This window comes from Trachemys scripta, chromosome 4, assembly GCF_013100865.1.
Source record: "Trachemys scripta elegans isolate TJP31775 chromosome 4, CAS_Tse_1.0, whole genome shotgun sequence".
In the NCBI taxonomy this organism is placed as follows: domain Eukaryota; kingdom Metazoa; phylum Chordata; order Testudines; family Emydidae; genus Trachemys; species Trachemys scripta.
In genome coordinates this window covers 32,725,465-32,749,224 of record NC_048301.1, presented here as the reverse complement: position 1 = coordinate 32,749,224, position 23,760 = coordinate 32,725,465, and the positions used below count along the sequence as shown (strand labels likewise).

At 41.0% G+C, this 23,760-nt stretch overlaps 1 protein-coding gene across 7 annotated transcripts in view; it reads right to left on the bottom strand.

Annotated features, from left to right (window-relative positions):
* The window catches only part of FOXN3 (forkhead box N3), a 300,577-nt gene that overhangs the window by 12,117 nt on the left and 264,700 nt on the right, over positions 1-23,760 (bottom strand). For all 7 annotated transcript variants that reach the window (XM_034768119.1, XM_034768118.1, XM_034768120.1 and 4 more), the window contains one exon: positions 10,339-10,447. In XM_034768119.1, coding sequence (XP_034624010.1) covers positions 10,339-10,447 — 109 coding nt within the window. The remainder of the gene's footprint in view (positions 1-10,338; positions 10,448-23,760) is intronic.

Sequence of the window (23,760 nt, the reverse complement as noted above, 5' to 3'; positions counted from 1 at the left end):
GCCTCTAAACACAACCCTCTCTACCACTGAAGCATTAACAAAACAAAAAAACCCACCACATTTTGCCTAAAGTGCTTTTTTCAAAAGGGGAGATTAGACAGATATTTAACAATGCTAAACTCATCATCACAGTGATGAAAAATACTACTAAAAATCAATGCCCCACATTTTTAAAATTACCCAGAAGTTCATCCAGATTTTCTAGTAACTGGCACTTTTCAAGTTGTTTCATGTCAAATCTCTAGCTTGTAGCACAGACCACTGGGAAGTGCTTGGTTGCTTTTCATCCTTCTGGCACTGAAATATTTTGTTCTTCTGACGGACCTTAACTAGATTTGAAAACACTTAAGATTTATAAATCCATAGCTACAGTGTAAAGATTTTTTTTTAAAAAAAGAAAAAATAATTAAATTTGACTAGACCATAGTCAGAGCACATGGGGTGTTGCCAGAAATAGGGATGGCCATTTTAACGTCTGATTCCATTCTCATTGAAAATCAATAAAAGGTTTGTTACTGATACAATGGGACCAGGATGGAGTCTACAGTGGGTGGATCTCCTCTCTGCAAGTCAGTAATGAAATTATTTCCCCAGCATGGTGTTAGTGGGTCCCACCTATCAGGGGGTCATCTTCTAGAAGAGACAAAACTGAAATCGAAACCATTGAAGACCATTAAAGATCTCAAGGTGCTTTTTTTTTTTTTTTTTTTTTTTTGGCAAGCATACAAGGTGTTTGCTCAAGCATCCTGGCCAAATTCCAATAGTGGTAAATAGATTTTGCCTATTTGAATTCCTCTAGTGATTTCTACTGGATATGGTATTATTCACGTCCTGTCCTTAACTGCTGGGTAGTTCTGCTTCTAAACACCAGCTACATTCCACCCCTCAGATGGCTGCATTTTACTGGTGGCTGAAGTGAACTCTGTATATAGTTGGAATATCAGTTTAATTGTTTTTGGATTCTTCTGAATGAAACACGTTATGCACTTGTAAGTAGGAGTTTTAGAATCTCAGAGAGTATCCCACTTAAATGAACGAGAGAAACCAGGGCATGTCAATTTTTCTTCTGGACATTGGAAGTTTCCAGGTTTGCTATAACCCATATAATAAACAACACTGCAAGAAAGTCACAGGTTACTTTCCAGGTTGGTGGAATTGTCATTTAGATAGCACTGTACAGGACAACAAGAAAGCAAATTAAAAATAAGTAGGGCTCACTTCTATGATGACTGATCTGACCCTATCCATAGAGCCTTGCGCAGATACAAACGGTGCATCTGCATCCGATCCGCAAAAATGTTCTGTAGATACCCACAGATTTGCAGGGGTCTATCTATCCAGAAGTTACTGAATAGAAGTCAACACTGGTAAGTCAGTTACACTATTGACAAACTCTCACAGGGAGATTTTACATCATAACAACAAACATGCAAAGGACTACGGCAAATATGAATCATGTAATGATCCATTAACAAACACAAGAATGGCCATACTGGGTCAGACCAATGGTCCATCTAGCCCAGTATCTGGTCTTCCTTCAGTGGCCAATGCCAAGTGTTTCAGAGGGAATGAACAGAACAGGTAATCATCAAGTGATCCATCCCCTGTCACCCATTCCCAGCTTCTGGCAAACAGAGGCTAGGGACACTTCACAGCATGGTTTTTCATCCCTGCCCATCCTGGTTAAGAGCCATTGATAGACCTATCCTCGATGACCTTACCTAGTTCTTTTTTGAACCCTGTTATATTCTTGGTCTTCATAACATCCTCTAGCAATGTGTTCCACAAATTGACTGTGCATTGTGAGAAGAAATACTTCCTTTATTTGTTTTAAACCTGCTGCTTATTAATTTCATTGGGTGACCCTTAGTTCTTGTATTATGAGGAGTAAATAACACTTCCTTATTTATTTTCTCCACACCAATCATGATTTTATAGACCTCTATCATATCCTTCCTTAGTCGTCTCTTTACCAAGATGAAAAGTCCCAGTCTGATTAATCTCTCCTCATATGGAAGCTGTTCCATACCCCATATCATTTTTGTTGCCCTTTTCTGTACCTTTTCCTATTCCAATATATATTTTTTGAGATTGGGTGACCAGATCTGCATGCAGTATTCAAGATGTGGGCATACCATGGATTTATATAGAGGCAATATGATATTTTGTGTCTTATTATCTGCCCTTCTAATGGTTCCTAACATTGTTAGTGACTGCCGCTGCACATTGAGTGGATGTTTTCAGAGAACTATCCAGGATGATTCTAAGATCTCTTTCTTGAGTGGTAACAGCTAATTTAGACCGCATCATTTTCTATGTATTGTTGGGATGTTTTCTCATGTGCATTACTTTGCATTTATCAACATTGAATTTCATCTGCCATTTTGTTGCTCAGTCACCCAGTTTTTTGAGATCCCTTTGTAACTCTTTGCAGTCTGCTTTGGACTTAACCATCTTGAGTAGTTTTGTATCATCTGCAAATTTTGCCACCTCACTGCTTATTCATTTTTTCCAGATCATTTATAAATATGTTGAATAGGACTTGTCCCAACACAGACCCCTGGGGCACACCACTATTTACCTTTCTCTATTGTGAAAACTGACCATTTATTCCTACCCTTTGTTTTCTATCTTTTAACCAGTTACTGATCCAGAGAGGACCTTCCCTCTTATCCCATGACAGCTTACTTTGATAAGAGCCTTTGGTGACGGACCTTGTCAAAGGCTTTATGAAAATCTAAATTGTCCTCACAAAAAGAATGCTTTATCTGTATCAATATCAGATTTAGAGTTAAAACAAATGTGGTCCTTTTCACTTTGGAGACGGAGGCAAGTTAAACTCAGCCGTCAAATATTTTCGTAAAAGGAACACCTCCTTCAGCTCCACAAAATAACTCACCATGCATAATATAGCAGGAAATGGGCCTGCAGTGCAACCTGGATTCTTTTTTAGAACAGATTGTTCTAGTAATAAACAATAAAATTAAGAACATCTATATGGAAATACATTCCAGGTCCTTTACACAGACTACCTACATGATGGTCTGGGTTCATAACTCTGCTTATGTCTTGGTACCTATGCTGCATACTAAGTTTATTTCTGTTTATTTAGTTATTATTGCTTGAATGACTGATTCAGAAAAGCAAATAAATAAATATACAAATAAAACAAACCAGCATGTGAAACAGAGACACCATTCCTAACTGCTATGTTTGACTTCACAGGCAAACTAGGTTTGGGCTCTAAGGTCCTTTTGGTTGTTCAGATAATCTTCATCATGTGAACCAGGCCTAACTGATACAGCAAAGTTTGCCTGAGTCTGCAAGCAGCCTGAAACAAGAGCTCTTATTCATATCAGTGGGGTTTTAACTCATAACAGTTAAATGAAAGCTGCTGACTTTCCTACCTGCTGCAAGCCGTCTACGCACACTCCATAGGGTCAAAACTTTACCCTATCCTGGTGTTTGATTGTATTAACAAACAAATAAAGAGAAAGACAGCAAAAACAGTTCAAGCTACTTCCCCATGATTGACTGCTCCTCAGGTTACCAGTTCAAGGCTGCTCATCCCAAGTCCTTTAGGTCCTCTCCACCTTAGACCCACAATCCCCCTGTGTTAGGGCAACCCAGCTCTGAAGCCTGCTTCATTCTCTCCAGGCTTGATATTCCTGACTGCTGCTGTAGGATGGTTTCAGTCCCTCTCTTCAGAGCAAACCTTTAACCCTTTTTGCCCTACTGCTGGGTTATCCACCCCATTACTTAGCCATTCCACCGCTGACCATTTTATCTGGAGCACCACGTTTAGATGATTATCTATTGTTGTTGGAAGTAGTGGCAGAAACTGGGAAGAGGTTTCTGTTAAGAGACTGAGATGGGCAATGAAGTAATCAAACCACTATCTCCCCACCTCTTCCTCTACCCAATCTGGGAAGGTAAAGAAAAGATCATTCCCTTCCCAGAACAAAAAGCCTCCTCAGTTGCCCTCTACATACCAAAATCCACAGCCTCCCCACATCTTCCTGGATGACCTAGGCCCCAATTGTCCCTTACCCAACAGCCCAAACCTCCAGCTTCCCCTAATAACTTCTACAGCACACAAAAATCTGCAGCACATTGAACATTTTGGGGCAGAGTATAATAAAATGAATTTTGTATGTAATTACACAAACACCACAAGGGAGACTGTACTGACTGTAACGATCAGGAGACAATGCTGCATAATTCCAGGGTCTCTTCCACATAATGGGCCAGAACTCCAGCCAACATAAACTAACATAGCTCCATTTGACTTCAGAGATGCCAATTTACACCAGTTAAGGATTTAACCCAATACATCTGGTCTTAACCCAATACATCCAATACTTAGGCCCTGGAGCCGTGCCCAAATGCAACTGACGCATCAAAAGGGAACTAATGCAATCATTTTTTTAAATACAAACAATTACAGAATGAAGACAGCTCCTTGGGAACTTTAGCTACTGCAGAATGCAGCAGATGTCTACTTAGTGGAGAGAGGCAGCGCGTGTGCAACACACCCACATTCCATGCTCTGCTCTTCTTTCCCATCACCTTCCACGTGCCATTCTAGGCATTGGCTGTACCCAGTAAAGATTTACAGCTGTACAATAGGAATAATGATACTGATCTCCTTTGTAAAGCACTCCGATATCTACTGAGGAAATGCACTACACCTCTACCCCGATATAACACAAATTTGGATATAACACGGTTAAGCAGTGCTCCGGGGGGAGGGGGGGCGCGGAGGAGGGGAAGCTGTGCACTCCAGCAGATCAAAGCAAGTTCGATATAACGCGGTTTCACCTATAACGCGGTAAGATTTTTTTGCTCCCAAGGACAGCGTTATATCGGGGTAGAGGTGTATGTAAGAGCTAGTATGATGATGAGGGACCTAATTACCTAGAATAGAACATCTCTCCCTATACATTATCTTGACTGAGGAGGTGCTTCTACTAACAGGCCCTAAAATGTGCTCTCATGAGGATTTTAGGCTGGACATTTCAATGGAAGGGGGTGGGGGTGTATGTGTCCCAGACTACAGGACTTGCTTCTTCAGGTAGTCAGAGGTTAATCCATCAGTCAAGCCATTGCCTAAGGTGTGACTTGATTTTTCTGTTTACAAAGACGTTAAATGAAAGTATGTGCCTGGAGGCCAGAATGTCACTGTGCTTGTTTTTTAAGTGTGCTCAGATGATGCCACAGTGCTGGGGTACACTAAAATTGAATAATACAATGGTTTCCATATTGGAGACATTTTAAAACATCCTACATTCTGAGCAGCATTGGTATCATATTTCACCCAGCTATTTTCTGCTGGCTCCTTGACTTGTCAGCCACAACGTGGAAAATAGTGGTGGCAAACAAGCTAAAAGTGGTGTGAATAAAGTAAATAAGAACTACTGTCAAAACACATCCAGCTACATTCTGTTGTGGGGATTTAGCAACAGACGATGATTCATAAACTAAAATAGCATAGGATGCTTTTTTCCATTTACAGATCAGTCTGGAACAAAAGATCTATTTATGAGATTTAAACCAAATGCACTACAACATAATGACTGTCTCCTCAATGGCTAATCTTTATTCATGTAAAGTGGTGGATTTGTCTTGATTTCAATATTTTTCAATAGGGTATTTTATTCAAACAATTCTATTAGGTCGCACCTTATTTTGTATACAAAAGGTGAAGTGATTATGTGAGATCGTTTCCTAATTTGTTCTTCCTGCAGGGAAAAGTAAGCAAGTAGATGGTAGATTGTGTAGAACTGGGAAACACTGCAACTCATTCACTTCCCACATTAAAAAGCCACAGTTCAGTAAATTGCTCAATTGGATGGAATTGGTGCGAGGTAATACATCAGAAGCCAAAGTGATTTCAACGTGTTAGGTCAATGCTTAGTTAGGTTTTGTCCTCTTCCACAGAAAGGATCTTGAATAATCAATTATCCAGCTGCAATTGCAATGGCAACACAAACCCTAACTTTTTGTGACTATAACCTGATGCTAACGGCTGCCCAAACAACAGGGTAATTTGCTGAAAGTCTTACCTCCTTGTGATCAACCCATTCTATCAAATATTTGCTTAGCTGTATCCTTCAGCCAGCCAAAGTATGTCACAGATAAGTCTAAACTGTTTAGATCTGCAAACTTAAGTGCAGACAGAGAAATAATACAAAGGGATCTAGGTTGTAGAAAGGAAATAACAAAACAAAAGTCAACCAGGAAGGAAAAACCTGAAAACTGTCATGCCAAGAGAGATCATGTGGTGACCATAGCCAGATATATGCTATGACTGCACAGACATTGATAGCACGTGTGTCATTTGATATGGCAGCAAAGAAAGATAATGCAGTTTTGGACTGAATAACCAAAGCCTGGGCAGGTAATAGCCACTCTCTAAAAGGTAGCTGTCATACTGAACCTGTAGTGGGGTATTTGGTATTGGGCATTTCAACACCAAAAAGGCATCGACAGATTAGCCCATGTGGATACAAAAGATGCACAAGTTACGGGGTGAAAGAACATCCTTGAAACCATGAACATTCCCCTCAGGCTTTTCTGTGCTTTACAGTCCAGTGGATCCTTCATGAAGGCTCTTCTCTTCCACAGAGGATGGGGTGATCTCCGTCATATCAGATAGACAAGCCATTGGTTCTTTTTGGTACTTAATAAAGTATCTTCAGGTCCCCCTCCCCTCCTTTTTTTTTTTTAAAGTCTCTGATCCTAATTAGCTCTCACAGTGCTGAACAGATTTGATGTAAAAGAGAAATACAAAATCTGCATCTGCGAATAATCCAGACTATCCTAAAACAAAAGGATTAAATACATGCACTGGAATTTAGGGACACGTATCATACTTTCTCATGATGCAAACCATAGTTGTGTTGAGATCAAGCTATTACAAACAAATGGCATTTCCTCACTTTTCAGGATAACTAAATAGGCAACAGAACCTATAGCCATTGGGGCAGCCAGGAATAACCACACATCATTTAAGAGCCAACAGAAGCACATAATTTTAGACCTCTACTCCATATCATTGTTTAGAATCTGTAGCTATTCTAGGGTCTTAGAATACTGGTGTCATTTTCTTAAGATAGAATTTCATAGATTCTAAGACCAAATCATGATTCTGTGATCACCCAGTTTAACCTCCTGTTTAACAGACTATAGGACATTCCTGAATTAAGTCCTGTTTAAACCAAAGCATATATTTTAGAAAAAAAATCCAATCTTGACTTAAAAATTGCCAGTGACAGAAAATCAACCTCTGCAACAATTTAGCAAGGATTGTGATGAATTCCCTCCATAATTAAAAAACTGTGCTTTATTTCCACTGTAAATTTGTCTAGTTTCAACTTTTTATACCTTTGTCTGCTAGACTGAAGCTCCCGTTATCAATACAGTAAAAGCTGTGTTATCCAGGACTTTACCAACTGTAAAGCTCTAGAAACCGGCATTTCTGATATCTCCATTAAAAATCCGGTTGGGGCAGGGCCGGCGGGCTCCCTACCTGGTTCTGCGTGGCTCCCTAGAAACTGCAACATGTCCCTGCTGCTCCTAGGCGAAGGAACTGCCATGGGGGCTCCGTGCTCTGCCCCCGCCCCAAGCGTTGGCTCTGCAGCTCCCATTGGCTGGGAACCGCAGCCAATGGGAGCTGCCAGGGTGGCGCCTGCATGTGGAGGCAGTGTGCAGAACCGCCTGGCTGCGCCTCCGCCTAGGAGCAGCAGAGATATGTCGTTGCTTCCAGGGAGCCGCCCGAGGTGAGCGCCGCCCGGATCCGGCACCACGAAACCCCTCCCATGCCCCAACCCTTGCCAAGCCCCCTCCCACGCCCAAACTCTTTATTCTTCATTACCATTCAACAGGGTAAAGACACTATTCCACCTGCTGGAAGCAGGAACAGCAGGGGGACTGCAGGTGGTGAGCCTCTCTGATAACAAAAAATTTAAGCTATATGCTGCCCTGCATAGCACGGCAAAACTATGGAAGTCTTCAAGTGGCGGTGTGGGACGGGGGGTGGGGTGGGGAACATGTTTCTATGGAGATATCCCCTTTTCCCCCACAAAGCTTCCTCTGATTCTGAAATAATATCTGTATCGCTCAAACGATAGCCATAAGTTGAGGGGGAGGATGAGTTCCGGAACAGCCATTCTTGTCCTTCCTCACCATTTAGACTGGATTCTATGTTTTAAAAGAATATTATTAATAACTAATCCCATGGCTCTATGATCCCCCCTGGAGCAGAACACAGGCTCTGGCTGACAGCCGGTGGCATCACTGCTGGAAGATGTGTGGGCTGCCATTGCTGGATAGGGTAGACCTTTAACAGGTGCAGACAGAGGGAAACCCTCTGTATTTCTGGTTGATGCCTCATTCAGCATAGCAGATGAAAAGATGTGGTTTAACAACAGCCCATAAACAGCCATAGGTTATTATTGAATTAATATCTTCCCCTTTGTGCAGGAGCGGCTCCAGGCACCAGCACAGCAAGCGCGTGCCTGGGGCGGCAAGCCGTGGGGGGCGGCCTGCCGGTCGCTGTGAGGGCAGCAGTCAGGCTGCCTTCGGCGGCATGCCTGCGGGAGGTCTGCCGGTCCCGAGGATTCGGCAGCAATTCGGCGGCGGGGATGCTGAAGGCGTGGCACCGGCGGACCTCCCGCAGGCATGCCGCCAAATCGGCATGACCAGCGGACCGCCTGCAGGCGCGCCACCGAAAGCCGCCTGACTGCCATGCTTGGGGCGGCAAAACACATAGAGACGCCTCTGCGCATGTCTCAGGTACTCTGCCTCCAGCTGTTGGTTGGATGAACTACACCTAAGGGTCTGGATATAAAGAGAACTTCCAGAAGCACTGACTATGGAAAGGCACAAACAACTGAGGCATTATAATGAATTAAGCTAGTACAGTGGTTCACAAACTGTGGATTGTGACCCCATTTTAATGGGTTTGCCAGGGCTGGTATTAAGACGTGCTGCGGCCCAGGACTGAAGCCGAATCCCGACCTGCACTGGGCAGGGTCAAAAGAAGCCCAAGGGCTTTGTCCCTGGGCGGTGGGGCTCAGGTTACAGGCTCCCCCACTGGGGGCTGAAGCCTTTGGCCCTCCCGCCCATGGCGGCAGGGCTTGGGCCCCCCTCCTGGGGTCACATTATAATTTTTGTTGTCAGAAGAGGTTGCGGTGCAATGAAATTTGAGAACCCCTGATCTAGTAGTAATCACAGTATTTTCCTTTATAGACTTGTAACCTCTGGCTGAGAACCGTGAGAGCAGATGATGTAGCCTGAATGGTCCTCTCCAAACCAGAATCAGCACCCAGGGCACCCAATTGGTACACAGTTGAAGCATTTTTTGCAGATACTGAGAACACTGGAAGAGAAGGACAATAGTGACACACCTGGCCAAATTCTTCCATGGTGTAACTCTGTTGTCTCAAGTGGAGTTAGCTTTCACTAAGTAAAGCAAACCATTGAAACAGAGCCCTCAGTATTACCGGACTTTTCTTAAGTATCTTATATTGTCCTCCCTTCTGAAGGATACAGTCCTAATTTCATGGCTTAAAAACAACATTCTATTCTTGAACATTTCAAAATACTCTTGCAAGTGGACTGTGCACTAAAAGGACTTCAGATTGTACATCACAAAGTTAATAATGATAGCTATAATGTTTACGTACCCTCAGAATTTGTTTAAGTATTATAATTGATATTCTGGTGTCTGATATTTAACTCTAGGAAAAGATTTAGGCTAAATATTTTTTGTTATAAAAAATAATAATAATAATAATTAATGGAGATATCCCATCTCCTAGAACTGGAAGGGACCTTGAAAGGTCATCGAGTCCAGCCCCCTGCCTTCACTAGCAGGACCAAGTACTGATTTTGCCCCAGATCCCCAAGTGGCCCCCTCAAGGACTGAACTCACAACCCTGGGTTTAGCAGGCCAATGCTCAAACCACTGAGCTATCCCTCCCCCCATTTTGTTATAAATGGAAACACAACAGAATGCTTTTAGCGAGAAAAATTGCTGACAGCACTAAGCTGTCACCATAACCTCAAATCCATTGATGAATGTACAATCCCGCTTTTCAGAGAAGCCAGGGTGCAACAGATAGTCGCTCATGAGACACTTGTCAGACATAGAATGGTGATCCAGGAGGACATGTACTAAAAACAAAATTAAAAAGCCCACTACGTCCTCTCATCTAATCTCAGAAATAAAAACAAGTGTCAAGACTTTTGACGACAAGTCTTGCATATCCAGAGTATATCTATTGTCTAATAATTACTTTCTTTAACGCTGGTTCTGTACCTATATACCCTTACCTTACTGCAGCAGCCATGCTTCCAATAGGGTTGATTGGCAATGGCCTAACTCCTGGGAACATTCCTCTACTCAGAACACGAGCTCCATTTTGTATCACTCCAGGGGGAACTAAAAGAAAATTTTTAAACATTTAGAAAAAATTTTAAGCAGCACTTTTGATATTAAGCTCTTCAAAATAAATTTAGACAATGCTAAATAAGAATGTCTAATACAGCGCTCACCTTTAAAATCTTCACAAAAACCTTTGTTCATAGTTAACATTAAAGTGCTATTCACATTATTCTATATGCTAAGTAAAGATTGCAAAATATTTAATTTAACTTGGTTCACAGAGGTCACCCTCAAATTTTTTAATTGCCATAGACAATTCCTTACACAACATCCTACAGTAAACATAGGAAAATTTAGGTAACATTGCAATTACAGAGATAAAATTTATCTAAGGCAAAAATGGCAAATACTTTAGGAAGAACATATTATAACCAAAATACAAGCCATATTATAAGCCATTATATCCGTAAGTCAGAACTTTTTATCATTGAACACTATTTGTTCAGTGATCTTCCATCTTCGTTGGGTTCTATCCTATTCAAGAAAAGACTAGGACACGTCATTATACAATGCTGACTATTTGGACCACAAAGTTTTTTTGGATTTTTAGGGATTTGTAATTCAGCTGTATTCCAGTCTGTGGCTTTGGCCCACAAGGTTTTGTACTGGAAGTAAGTACTTTTCGTCACACTTGCGTGACGTCTACCATTGCTATTCTGAAGTAAAATGAGAGAGGGAGGATTTCAGGGATATATTTTTGCATTCTATTTGGCTTATATCAGGAACAAATCACAACAGCTGCAACACTTCCTCAGCTCTTCTGACCAGAAGAATATTTGAAATGACAGAACTAAGGGCTTGTCTACACTGGCACTTTACAGCGCTGCAACTTTCTTGCTCAGGGGTGTGAAAAAGCACCTCCCTGAGAGCTGCAAGTTTCAGCGCTGCGAAGTGCCAGTGTAGACAGTGCACAGCGCTGGGAGGTGTATCCCTATTTAGCCCTGATTTTTCCTTTTCTCATCAATTTTCCTTTAAGAAGTCATTTTTCCATTATCCTCCCAAAGCTGTGAATGAACTCATGCCATTATTATTATTGTGCATGTCCTGTAACTGCTTTTTTATTTTTAGAGACTTTTTATTTTATTCTAATTGAAGGGAGACTGGTAATCTAAAAATAAAATACTCTTTTAAAAGAAACTTTTATTACTATTGCCAGAGTATGTCAACATTTTCAGAAGTGGATGCCTAAAGTTAGGCACCTAAATATATACTTAGGCACTTTCGACTAAAGTGACCTGATTTGCTTATGTACTGAGCATTAACTGTTCCTATGGACTTCAAGCTATGGTCCTATCCCATCTTGATTACCACCTCCTCCTAAATGACATCCTGATGCTCACCTTGCTTCAACTCCAAACCACCAAATACTGCTGTGAAAATAATCTTTTCCCTTCTGTTTAGAGCATGCTAATCCCTAATCAAATCCTGTCACTGGCTTCTACCCACCTTCGGTTTTTAGCACTTCTGGACAACAGGTCACTTATATTTACATGTCCAAATATAGCTTTCGGTGACTAACTTTAGGCTGAAGTTTGGAAGTTGACTTTCAGTTATAACTGAAATAATCAAGTTACTTTTTACTATTTATACTGTTCTACTTTTCGCACTTTCCACCCCAACACCGGAAAATCAATGAAGTCAGTTTCACTGCATAATTGTTTTCACTTCCAGATTCTCAGTGCTCTAACGTTTAGGTTGCAAACGCTGCAATGGAATGTTTACTTGCTTAAAACAACTGTTGGGATTTTACAAAAGCAAGCTTGATTTTACAAAAGCAAGCTTGCTTTTACAAAATGTAAAATTTGGACCAAATCTGTGTAAACAGTGCCTATTTAAAGGAGCATGAATATCAGTGAAGTACAATATACGTAAGTAATAGAAGACTAGTAGAGTAAAGCTCAAGGAAAATTCAGATATAAGATTAGGAAAAAAACCAAAAGAGCAACATAGCCTGAAGGAACAGATAAAACTGTCACATATCAACATGGCTTTTCAACAAGGAGTATGGATACACAGTATAGGAGAGGGGTATATATTATGTGGTACAGTTTTTTTAAATGCAAAGTCCCCTTCACTTCAGAGCAATAAGTTCTATCATATCAACAATCCTTGGAATGAAGCTTCCCAAGGACAACAGCCTCAAGGGATATGGAGGAATTTGTGATTTATGTTAATGAGTTACAAGTGTTGCCTAAGAACTTCATGAAACTTCAAGGCCAACATACTGGCAATTCAAATAAAACAAAAGGAAAAAAATCAGCACCCAACTCTTCCTTCCTTGCTCCGCCTCTGTTCGGAACTGAAAGCTCAGTGTCATTTGACTCCTCTCACTCCTTTCCTTTACTTATCCCCTCATATCCAGCCCACTGAAAAACCCTGTTTCTGTCTTTACATCCTTGAAAATCAGTCAATTCCTCTCCAGTCGTATGGTCCTTGGTCTTCTCCCACTTTGACTATTCCAAGCTCTTTTGTTGCCCAGTTCTCATCTTGCTCCACTGCAGGCCATACAAAATAATGCTATGAAGAGCTTTTTTTCTTCTCCTGCCTCTTCGATTGTAAGTCTCCTAATCAAATCCCTTCAATAGCTTCTACTCCCCTTCTGCATCAAGCTCAAGACTCTGTCTCTCAGATGGTAGATTCTGCCTAACCCAACCTCTGCTTACATTTCTGCTCTCATGAGTATCTTCCCCCCTCCCAACTCTTCATGCCTTCCTCTTAATTGCTCTCTTCATATCTATACCCCTTCTCATCTGACCGCCTTCTATGCTGACCATTTGTAACAGTGTGAGATAACCCCACTGCCAGTCAGCCCTCCCTTTACACACATCCTTTTCATGTAGCCTTTCAACAAGAGAAAGTTTGTAAAACCCATTTAGAAACATGAACGATGCAAAATAAAATCCTGCTATCCTTTGAGAAATGTCACCCCGGGGAGCAATATTGCTCTCTCTTTAGTCACGGCTGCCTGTTCGCAGCCCATTTCCTTCCCCACCATTGCCAGTTTTGTTACGCTTGGGTTTAATTAAGCATCTGATCCTGAAAAGTCTTCAGTGGGACTACTTGCCTGGGTATGGAGAAGATCCAGGGATCTTATCTTTAATTTAAAATATGCAGTAGCTGTTCTATTGAAAACATCATCATTCCAAATTCAATCATCATTTTACTTCAGCTTACATTAATTATGTCATTGTTGCCAACGCCTTTGTTTCACAATACTTTCTAAATTGTCATGTAACAGCACCACTACCTAACTGGCCAGGTGATATCAACATACAAGATACCTGAAAGACTGGGTGGAACAGACCAATAGGGACTGGGGGGGGAAGGGGAGAGAGAATAGGAAGCAAGAATGAGCCAAAGCCATTATGAAAACACATATTTTTACTGATTAAATTGGTCTTAATGGATTTCTGAGCCTCTGATTAAAAAAAAAACAAAAACAAAAAAACAGAATGGCAACCATCTAATGGAAGAAGTTCTTGATTGATAGGTAATCCATTCAGCTCATATGCTAGGCTTGTTTCCTGTAGCATTGTAACAGGGTGCTGGCCAGGAGGTCCTGAGCCAGGCCCTTTAGCCCAACTCCAATTAAGAAGTATTAATTGGGGCTGGCTGAGTATGCCACACCTAATAGCTAGAAGAAAGCACCTGCGGGCCTTATTAGCTAGGGAGCTATATAAGGCTGGCAGGAAGGAAGTGAAGAGGGAGGGAGAGGGGTGGAGGGAGAAGGAAAGGTGGGGAAGAGAAAGGAGAGGGAGGAGCCAAAAGGCTGTGTATCCCTGCTGGCTGGAGAAGCTAGCTGTCCTCCAGGTTGCTAGTTTGGAGCAGACTGTAAATAGAAGGTGGTAGGAGGTGACACGGAAAAAAAAAAGCACTGATGATTGCACTCAGAAGGGGTCTCTGGCTGATTTGTTGCGAGGGCGAGTGAAGGCCTTATTACAAGCATATTTTGTATTACACCTCTACCTCGATATAACGCTGTCCTCGGGAGCCAAAAAATCTTACTGTGTTATAGGTGAAACCATGTTATATCGAACTTGCTTTGATCCGCTGGAGTGCACAGCCCCGCCCCCCTGGAGTGCTGCTTTACCGCGTTATATCTGAGTTCATGTTATATCGGGTCGCGTTATATCGGGGTAGAGGTGTATTTGCTCTTATCTTATTTTAAAGATCCTTTTATTAGCGTAACATTTCACACAGCACCAGTACTCTTATTTCCAATACCAAAGTAACACGCCAAAAATATTTTAAAACGGAATGATTCACATTTGAAAACAAAGTCCAATAGTTTGAAAATTCAGAATTGCTCTGCCAGAACTTCAGTAATTCAGGCATTGTTCTCTTACTTAGATGGCTCACAACCTGGTCCTTAATACCCAATGCACAAGGAAGAAGGCGGGCACAAGGACCCCTTTACAAACTCCATCCTGACTGCCCGCATTATGCGAGGGTAAGGACAGCAGGAACACCACCCCACTCCCTGGGCTGATGGATGGGGTCTGAGTGGGAATTTCCCCCAACTCTCGCCAATATGCTGTCCAGCACAGCTGCACGGAGGAAGTAATAAGTGTCAGGTATAGGTCTGGTGTAGGATACTTCCACCCCAAGGATGAGGAACCAGGAAGCAGAGTGCGACTGAATGGGACTGCTCGCAGAGCAACAATTGAGCCATAGTAAAAATAAGACACTGTATTTATGTGGTATCTTGTATGTAAGGACCTACTTGTTCTTTACAAATATTAATTGATTAAGAGTAAAACCATTCCCCCCGCCTCCCTCCACTCCATCTAAGATCAGTATTATTCTCATTTTACAGATGGGTGATCCAAGGCAAACAGGTGAAGTGATTTAGGGCTTGTCTCCATTTACAGTGCTACACTGTCAGCCGCTACATAGTTATGCCGACATAAGTTGGTAGTGTAGACCAAGTCTTTGTCTAGGTCACACAGTCAGTCACTGGCAATCAGGAGTAACGTTTCATAGTTTTGAATCCCCATTGCCAATCCTGCTTTAACTAACATAACACACTGCCTCCTGATAGACATTTTTAAAGTAATCTACCCTCTTTCTGTGCAAATGACTAAAGAACTTTATGATATTTGAGACACACTGCTAAGGAAACTCATCCACATATATATTTTTCCCTTTAAAATGTTTTTTCTTCTTCATAAACAATCGTCTTAGAGAAATTCCAGAAGCTGGAACAGTAAGATGTGTACACGTCTTTCACTATTCAGCTTTCGCCATTATTTTGTACTGAAAACAGATATTAGACCTGATTCTCCTCTCACGTACACCAGTGTAAATCAGGAGGCACTGCCACTGAAGCTAACAAGGGGGAGGAATAGCTCAGTGGTTTGAGCATTGGCTTGCTAAACCCAGTTCAATCCTTGAGGGGGCCATTTAGCAGTCTGGGGATTGGTCCTGCTTGACCTCCTGAGGTCCCTTCCAACCCTGACATTCTAATATTTGTATATGTGGAGAATCAGAGCCATGATCCCAAAATCAGCTCTAAAAATTCATCCTCAGCTTCTTCTCAATGGTATAATTCAATTAATCTTACATGGAGATGCTCCTAATTTACACCAATGTGAGTAAAATCAGGTCCTCTCTGTAGCAATTATTCCATAGTTACCCTTCCTTGCTTTATCAAGATTTCCAACAATCAACCGGAGAGAGATACAATACATCTAATGAAAAAAAAATAAAAAACATCTCTGAAATTGTGTGGGGGGAAAAAATCTCAACTTGTTATGCTTCCCTGCAAGTTTTTGTATTACAACATAACCCATAATAAAGTGACTACCACACTGCTACACACAGAGAACATTGATAATACTAATCCATAAGTATCTGATACAAACCCACAAATCAAAGAAAGTCAAAACTTGGGCTGCAAGATAGAAGTCAAAGATGGAAGAAAGCTGCTAGGTCATGCAGCCACCTCTCGGTCAATGCAGAATTATTCCCTGTGGTACATACTCTAGCACATGGTAGAGTTTAGTTTTGAAGGTTGCAAGAAATATCTCTTCCTTATCACTTCCCTTAATAGATTATGTCCATAACCTTGTATTTCGCTGACAGGAAAAGAGTTCATCTCTACTCTACTGTACTTAAGCACCCCTCCTAAACTTAAGTATTTCACAGCACCCAGAGAAGCTGTTAAACACTCATAGGGCACAGAAAAGATGAGGTTCCTGCCCTGAAGAGTTTACCTTTTTAACATCAGAACTATATGCAGGGAATGTGAGTAATAAAGAGAAGGGTGAAAAAAGCACAAGGAATATGCAGTGCATAGAATCACCCATCATACAGCAACCACAGCAGCATCCAGCTAAATAAATCAAGGAATTGAAATTCATGTTTCAAACATTAGGGCATAGATGTTACAATAAACCACGCTCAGTCCTGAGATGATATTTAAAATCAGAGACCTTAAAAAGGAGAAGGTAATAAATGCAAACATTTTCCATATTCCATGTGGGATATCGTGGTGTGTTTCATTAACTCTTCTAGCTCAAGGTAAATTGCTCTCTGCACTAGACTGAATGCACAGTTTTTAGAGCACTAATAAACTTACCAAACTAGCTTATCTGCCTGATAAAGAAAGTCTGTTTTTAAAGTGAACATTAAAATATACAGGTATTCTGCAAGAGCAGATTTGTCTCCATGTCTCCTGTGGTATCAGGGGACACAGGCTTTCAGGCAGAGGCTGTCCTCTCTTACCCATCTCTTGTACCACAGAAGAGGTGGATATAAAATAGAGATATAGGCCTTCTCCTAATGGCTGTCAATTTTTGCCTCCATCTGCTGATTTCTTTTCCATTTAAGTGTTTGCCACAACACCTCATCTCAGGCTACAGACATGGAAAGTAGGGAAATATCTGTGATGTCCAAGGCATGAGACATCAGTGGTTGCCACAAGCAAACATTATTTGCTTAATATGCCACACTACTGACTTGCCTCATCTTTCACCAGTGATGAATTTGGCCCGATCTTCCTAATTTCTTGCAATCTTATCCCTGAGGAGCAAACTGGAACCTCTTAATCACATAGGTTAGGTTTACATTGCAACAGGGACAGCACATGTAGGCATAACTGAGCTAGCTTTGATCAAGCTAGCTTTTTAAAAATAGTATCTGTGGTGGTTTGGACTAGCTGCCCGAGTTCATACCTAGAGTCTTCGGTGGGACTGTACTCTGGCAACTAGCCCATTTTGCCACCCATGCCACTGTGGTTACACTGCTACTCTTAGCAAGCTAGCTCCATCAAAGCTCATACTGCAATCACACCTCCTGATTGCTGCGTAGACATACCCATAATCTTTACTACTCTAAGACTACGCCACGCCCAAACTTCCCCATTAGGCTGCATAATTTTAACTCCTCTCCCTGCTCCCATTTGGCAGCTTAAGCGAATCTCTGGGCTTGTCTACACTGCCTAAAAGCTCCAACTACTGGAGCATGAAAGGCAGGGTGCACCAAAGTGCTGCACTGTAACTGACCCATATGCACACTGTGGGCAAAGACTAAAAAGTTCCTAAAAAGGACAGGAGTACTTGTGGCACCTTAGAGACTAACAAATTTCATGAAGTTGATCGATTTCCACTCCATACGGCTAAATGCAATGCCTTGCATAGTGACAGGTTTCAGAGTAGCAGCCATGTTAGTCTGTGTCCGCAAAAAGAACAGGAGTACTTGTGGCACCTTAGAGACTAATAAATTTGTTAGTCTCTAAGGTGCCACAAGTACTCCTGTTCTTTTTGCAGATACAGACTAACACGGCTGCTACTCTGAAAAGTTCCTAGTTCACTTTAATGTAATCCTGTTTGAAGAGGACTATATTAATGGAAACTAGGAACCTTTTAGTTCACACCTGCAGTGTCCACAGGGGGAAGTTATAGAACAGCACTGTAGTGCGCTCGGCTATCCAGGCTCCCTTAGTCCAAACTGTGGTGCATCGTAGACATAGCCTCTGTTGCCACTTAATCCCAGATATGAATTCTCACATTTATGAGAAAACTTTATAAAACTAATGCAAACTCTGCAATCTTCTGCCATGCAAAGGGTGGGAAACCGCAGATTTCTAGCATCATTCTTTAGTAAATAGGCAAACACCACAGCAATAGAGTTGTGCGAGAACTGGATTTTTATTTTGGGTGAAGTTTCTTGATTTCAAATTTGTTCTGCTCTGGAACAAAAATAAATAAAATAAATAAATAATAATAAAAAAATAAAAAATTTCCCACAAACCAAAATCCTGGGGGGAAAAAATGCATTTCAGGTACATTGAAATGTTTCGTTTTGACAAAAGTGAAATGTTTTATTCTAGTTCCTACTTTTTTCCATTTTCTATTTTATAATATACAATTTTTAAAAACTGAAACAAAAGTCATTTTGAAACAGAAAACGGAAATGTTCTTTACCAAAATGCTTTTTATTCAATTTTAATTTCAAATTGAGTTTAAAAGTAGCACATTTCTGCAACATGTGACGTTTCAGTGAATCAGTATTTTCCAACGGAAAAACATTCTGTCAGAATAAATTCCCAGCCAGCTTTACTATTTATTGTTTGTTTACAAGAGGCAATGACAGGGCATTGCGGTTATAAGGTTTCAGAGAGTAAAGATGTGCCAAGATAGCAGCTCTTTCCATTTACCCATCAGTCCAAGTGCAGGATTTCTTCTAGCGATTTTTATTTTAAGTTTATACCTGTATTGAGCCATTCCTGAAAACAGGTCTTCCATTTCCACAATCACTTGGGCTGTATGGAACAGTAAATTACACTGGGAAGCAAATTTTAGGTCAATGAGGAAAAAAGTCAGACCTCATTAAGCATTTTATTTTAAATTTAATATAACCGAAAAGACAGTGAATGGGATTGTGGCCCCTAAATGCCTAAATCCTTTTTGCAAATGAAATTTAGACTCGTAAATTAGTGAAATGTTGCAACACTCACGGTTGCAATGCCTAAATACCTTTAAAAACCTGTGTCTAGGTGCCCTGAGAGAAAACTAAAACCATTTTCCGAAGCAGAAAAAGAGCAACCGACAGCCCGTCCCGCCCCACCCCAAGGTTTATACAAAGAAAATACCAAAAATCCTTTCCTCAGGACCCAAAGAACTCCTTCCTCACCACACTTCTCAGTCCTCTGCAAATCCCACCCAAAACAGGCTTTGTAGAGTGCCCTGAAAGTCAGCAGGTTCAAGCTATTTTGAAACAAAGATGTTGGAAAGGGAGGAGGAATTTTCAGAGCTGACGGGACCCTCATGGAGAAATGCCCAGCCTTCAGTTCCCTGGTTAACACTTGCATTCTCTCTAGCAAATCATTGTTTGCATTTGTGCTGTTAAGCTGCAGTTCAGCAATGTGCTTAAGTGCATGTGTAACTCGAGCTATGCAAGTAATCCCACAGAGATCAATGGGACCACTTATATGCTTAAAATTACATACTTGCTTAACTACCTTGCTGAACTAGGCCCTGTTGGAATTAAGACCAGGGTCCCTACTATGATGCTTGAACTATGGTATTGGCTTCACTAATTGCAGGAATAAATTGATGCATGTGCTACTCCCTCTAGTTCTTCTGTCCTCTAAAGCAACTGTTTCAAGGAATGATTTCACCCATTATTATTAACCGTAAAGTATTAATATGTTATACATATATAGTAATTTTTGTCTGAGGATCTCCAAACACATTGCAAAAAATAGAAAGACTATGGTACAGCAAAGCAAGGTTAAATGATATGCCCAAGGTCACACAGGTTGAGTGGCAGAACAACAAATTACAGTTTGCCAAAGATTACAACAGAAGTTACTAACTCAGAAATCCTGACTGCTACTGGAGGAAGCTACATTGCCTAGTGAATGGAAACTGTACAAAGCCTCAATGATCAACCATGAAAGGCTTGTAAGTGGTTTCTAATAAAGATATTTATCATTCACATAGCTCCTTATGACTTCAAAGGGTTGAAAATCTTAAATAGTTAATGTTTGTACAACATCCCATGAAGTATATTCGATCAGAAACCATACATTCTGATCCCAGATCTATCACTCGTTCCTTGTCTTGCCTAAGATGTTCACTTAGCCTCTCTGCACCTTAGCTTCCCCAGCATGGGTAACAGGCAACACTAAGGCACAGAGACAAAGTGACTTGCCACAGGTGACCTAACAAGTCAACATGTATCCTCAAGTTACAAACATAAATCTAAATATTGGTCATGATAGAAATAAATACATGAATTTGTATTAAAATATTAAGTTCCAATGTATTTGTGACTTGTGATAATTACTACTACACCTCTACCCCGATATAACGCGACCCATTATAACACGAATTCAGATATAACGCGGTAAAGCAGTGCTCAGGGGCGGGGGGGGGGGGGAAAGGGCTGCGCACTCCAGCAGATCAAAGCAAGTTGGATATAACGCGGTTTCACCTATAACGTGGTAAGATTTTTTGGCTCCTGAGGACAGCATTATATTGGGGTAGAGGTGTACTTCTTAAGGAAGTGTTTTGTGTAATCAAACTTTACAAAATTCTGTAAAATACAATACTTAATTCTGTATATTATGTATGCCAAGTAGAATACATAATAGCTTAAAACTATATTTTCCCACTGTCTTTCTGAACATTATTGTAGTAGCTTTCATGCTTTGCTCTGAGTGCCAGCCTGGTTATATGTTTCAATAGAGTTTTGTACCTTGCTGGGCCCCCCCCCCCGTTTTTGTTTGTTTGTTTTAATTACAAATCTGAAGTGATTTACCATGGTACTTTATTGGAAAATTTTAAATATTTCAAGAATGCATTTGACAGGGTGTCAATACTTGACTATAACTATATTATTTTCAAGCTTTTGGCATTAATTGTGATTGATCAATTTTATGAGATTCTATAAAGTAACCTCCCCCACAAAAAATAATCTAAATTATGAAGAGGTTTATATATTAGTTTTTAAGTGACAGATAAAATGCAGTGAGGCTGGGGGTAAACAGTGAATAGAGGCAGCATAGGATTAGACGCCATTTAACATAAGAGCGAAAGTCAGCAGCACTTGGCATATGGGTATGGATTTTTAAATGGTCATTTTTCAATGTAAAAATTCTGTTACAATGCAGGAATGATTTGCTGTCTTTGGGTTTCTTGGTGCATGTGAGGAGGTACTTTCTACCAGAGATGAACGTGAACTCAGACTATTCATTTCTGACATCAAAGCCTAGGCTACTCTACAAAAATAAAGCTAAACACTATTCTGAAACGTGGCTGTGGGCAAACGATTTTTTCTTCTTTTGTTCATACACTCCAGAATAAAACTATGTCCTGGAGAAGCAGGATTTAAGCTTGGTAGATACCTGAAACATGGTTAGAATATGTTGGTCTTTTCTGTCCATGCAGGTAGGAATTAAAGTATGGTATCTGGCTTGCCCACACTATGATTCATAATCATGTTTAGACGTTATTTTTGTAGTGCAGGCTGGGCATGGATGAGCTGAAGATTTAAATTCACTGACTTATTTAAATTCACTGACTTTTTAGATTGTGAAATTACTCTTAGCTCCTGGCTGTCTTCAGTGGATCACCTTTGTTGTGAAAGCAGCTGCCACACCTGCAGTCAAACATGCTCAGCTACTGAAAACATTTTCAACAGTCCGTTATCATCAGTTATGGTCAAACTGCACATAATGCCCCTTCCACTTTATACCAAATACTGGAAGGCATGTTGTTCAACCCAGGGCATTTTTCAGCTGTGATTTGAATACATCCATGATACTGTAACCTAACACTGCGGATTGAGTCCTAAATCTTCAAGGTCTCTGATAACATCAGCATGTTTACTTCACTGATGATTTATGGCTTGATTTACAATCTGTTACAGTTTGTAATAGGAGTAGAGACTGAAATGTGGGCTTCTGTAGGACACTCGGGATTGCTGTGAAATTTTTCTCTCCCATTACCTTTTATTTGAAAATAAATCAGAAGTTTTTTCATGCAGTAGTTTCTCAATGTGCACTAGATATTATCTGAGGTAAGTTGCCTAAGATTTTCCTAATATGGTAAACAGGCAGGGCCCACTGAAATTCACAGAACAGGTTATCCCACCTTCCTAATTTTACATTTACAGAGAGATAACATAGCAATAATATTTTAGCTAAAGGATCAATGATGGGTTAACACTTTTTGTTGCCCATCCCACTTAGCCCATTCCACCTAAGTCACTAATTTTTAGCTAGAGGTTACATTCCAGCCTGGAAGCCATCATTATTTGCTGACATCTTTGAAGTGGGCAGGGTGGACAGGGCTGTGATGTTTTCACTTTCCTCTCTTATATTCTTCTCTCTATATATATGTCCCTGTTTGAACTGAGTATAACTTGTGGGATAGGTGGGATGGGTTGGACGAGGTGGGGTGGGAATGGGAGGTATCTGCAGTGGGAATATTTTGTAAAAATAAATACTTCCATTTGGGGTGGCAAAAGGAGTATCTGGTACATTCCAACAACGTAAGAAACTGGCTTTTCAGAAGTATCTTTATAAACTAAGTTATCCCTGGCCAAATGGTTTATCGCTATTTATAGTGGATGTGCCAGAGACCCTGTGCCCCAAATCTACTTCCACTGAAACACTCCCTACAAAAGCAGAAAACATTCACGTGCATTGTATTGTAACATTTTGGCATTTGGCTTTCCAATGCATTTTTAAGAGTAACTTACTATGTCCTCATTCCCTTGCCATTGGCCTATCCTTTACTCCACTCTCACTTTCCCGTTATTCTGTATTTTAGTACATCATGTTCAGCGTTGCTCTTTTCTTTGTGTCTTTCTCCTCCCCCTCTATCTCCTCTTTCTCTTTCCTTGTGTTATCTTCTCTACTTCTTCTCCCCATGTTCTTCATCTCTTCCTCCTGCTCTCGCTCTCTCTCATCATCCCACCAATTCTCTTTTCTAACTGATCCCCTCAGTCTCCCCTCCTCCGCCGCTTCTCTCAGCCCATTCTTTCCACTAATCCCGAATGCCATATCCCTTGATAAAATCTCTCCCTTTCTCCATGTACACTTCCCTCCTCCTTCCATTGACATGCTCAGCCTCATCCCATGGAATGAAGCAGGATGGGAGTGAGGCCAAATCGTTTTTTCTCTGGGGAAAGTTGTTTCTTGGAGGAGATTCTCAGCAGATCCTTCTCCCATGGGATTTTGAATAAGGCTGACGATGGCTCTCCCCAAAGCTCTCCTTGGCTGTGCAGGGAATGCTTTGGATTGTGATTGGTTCTCTTCCCCAGACAGAGCAAGAAAGTGCTGACCAAGGCTTCCCTTA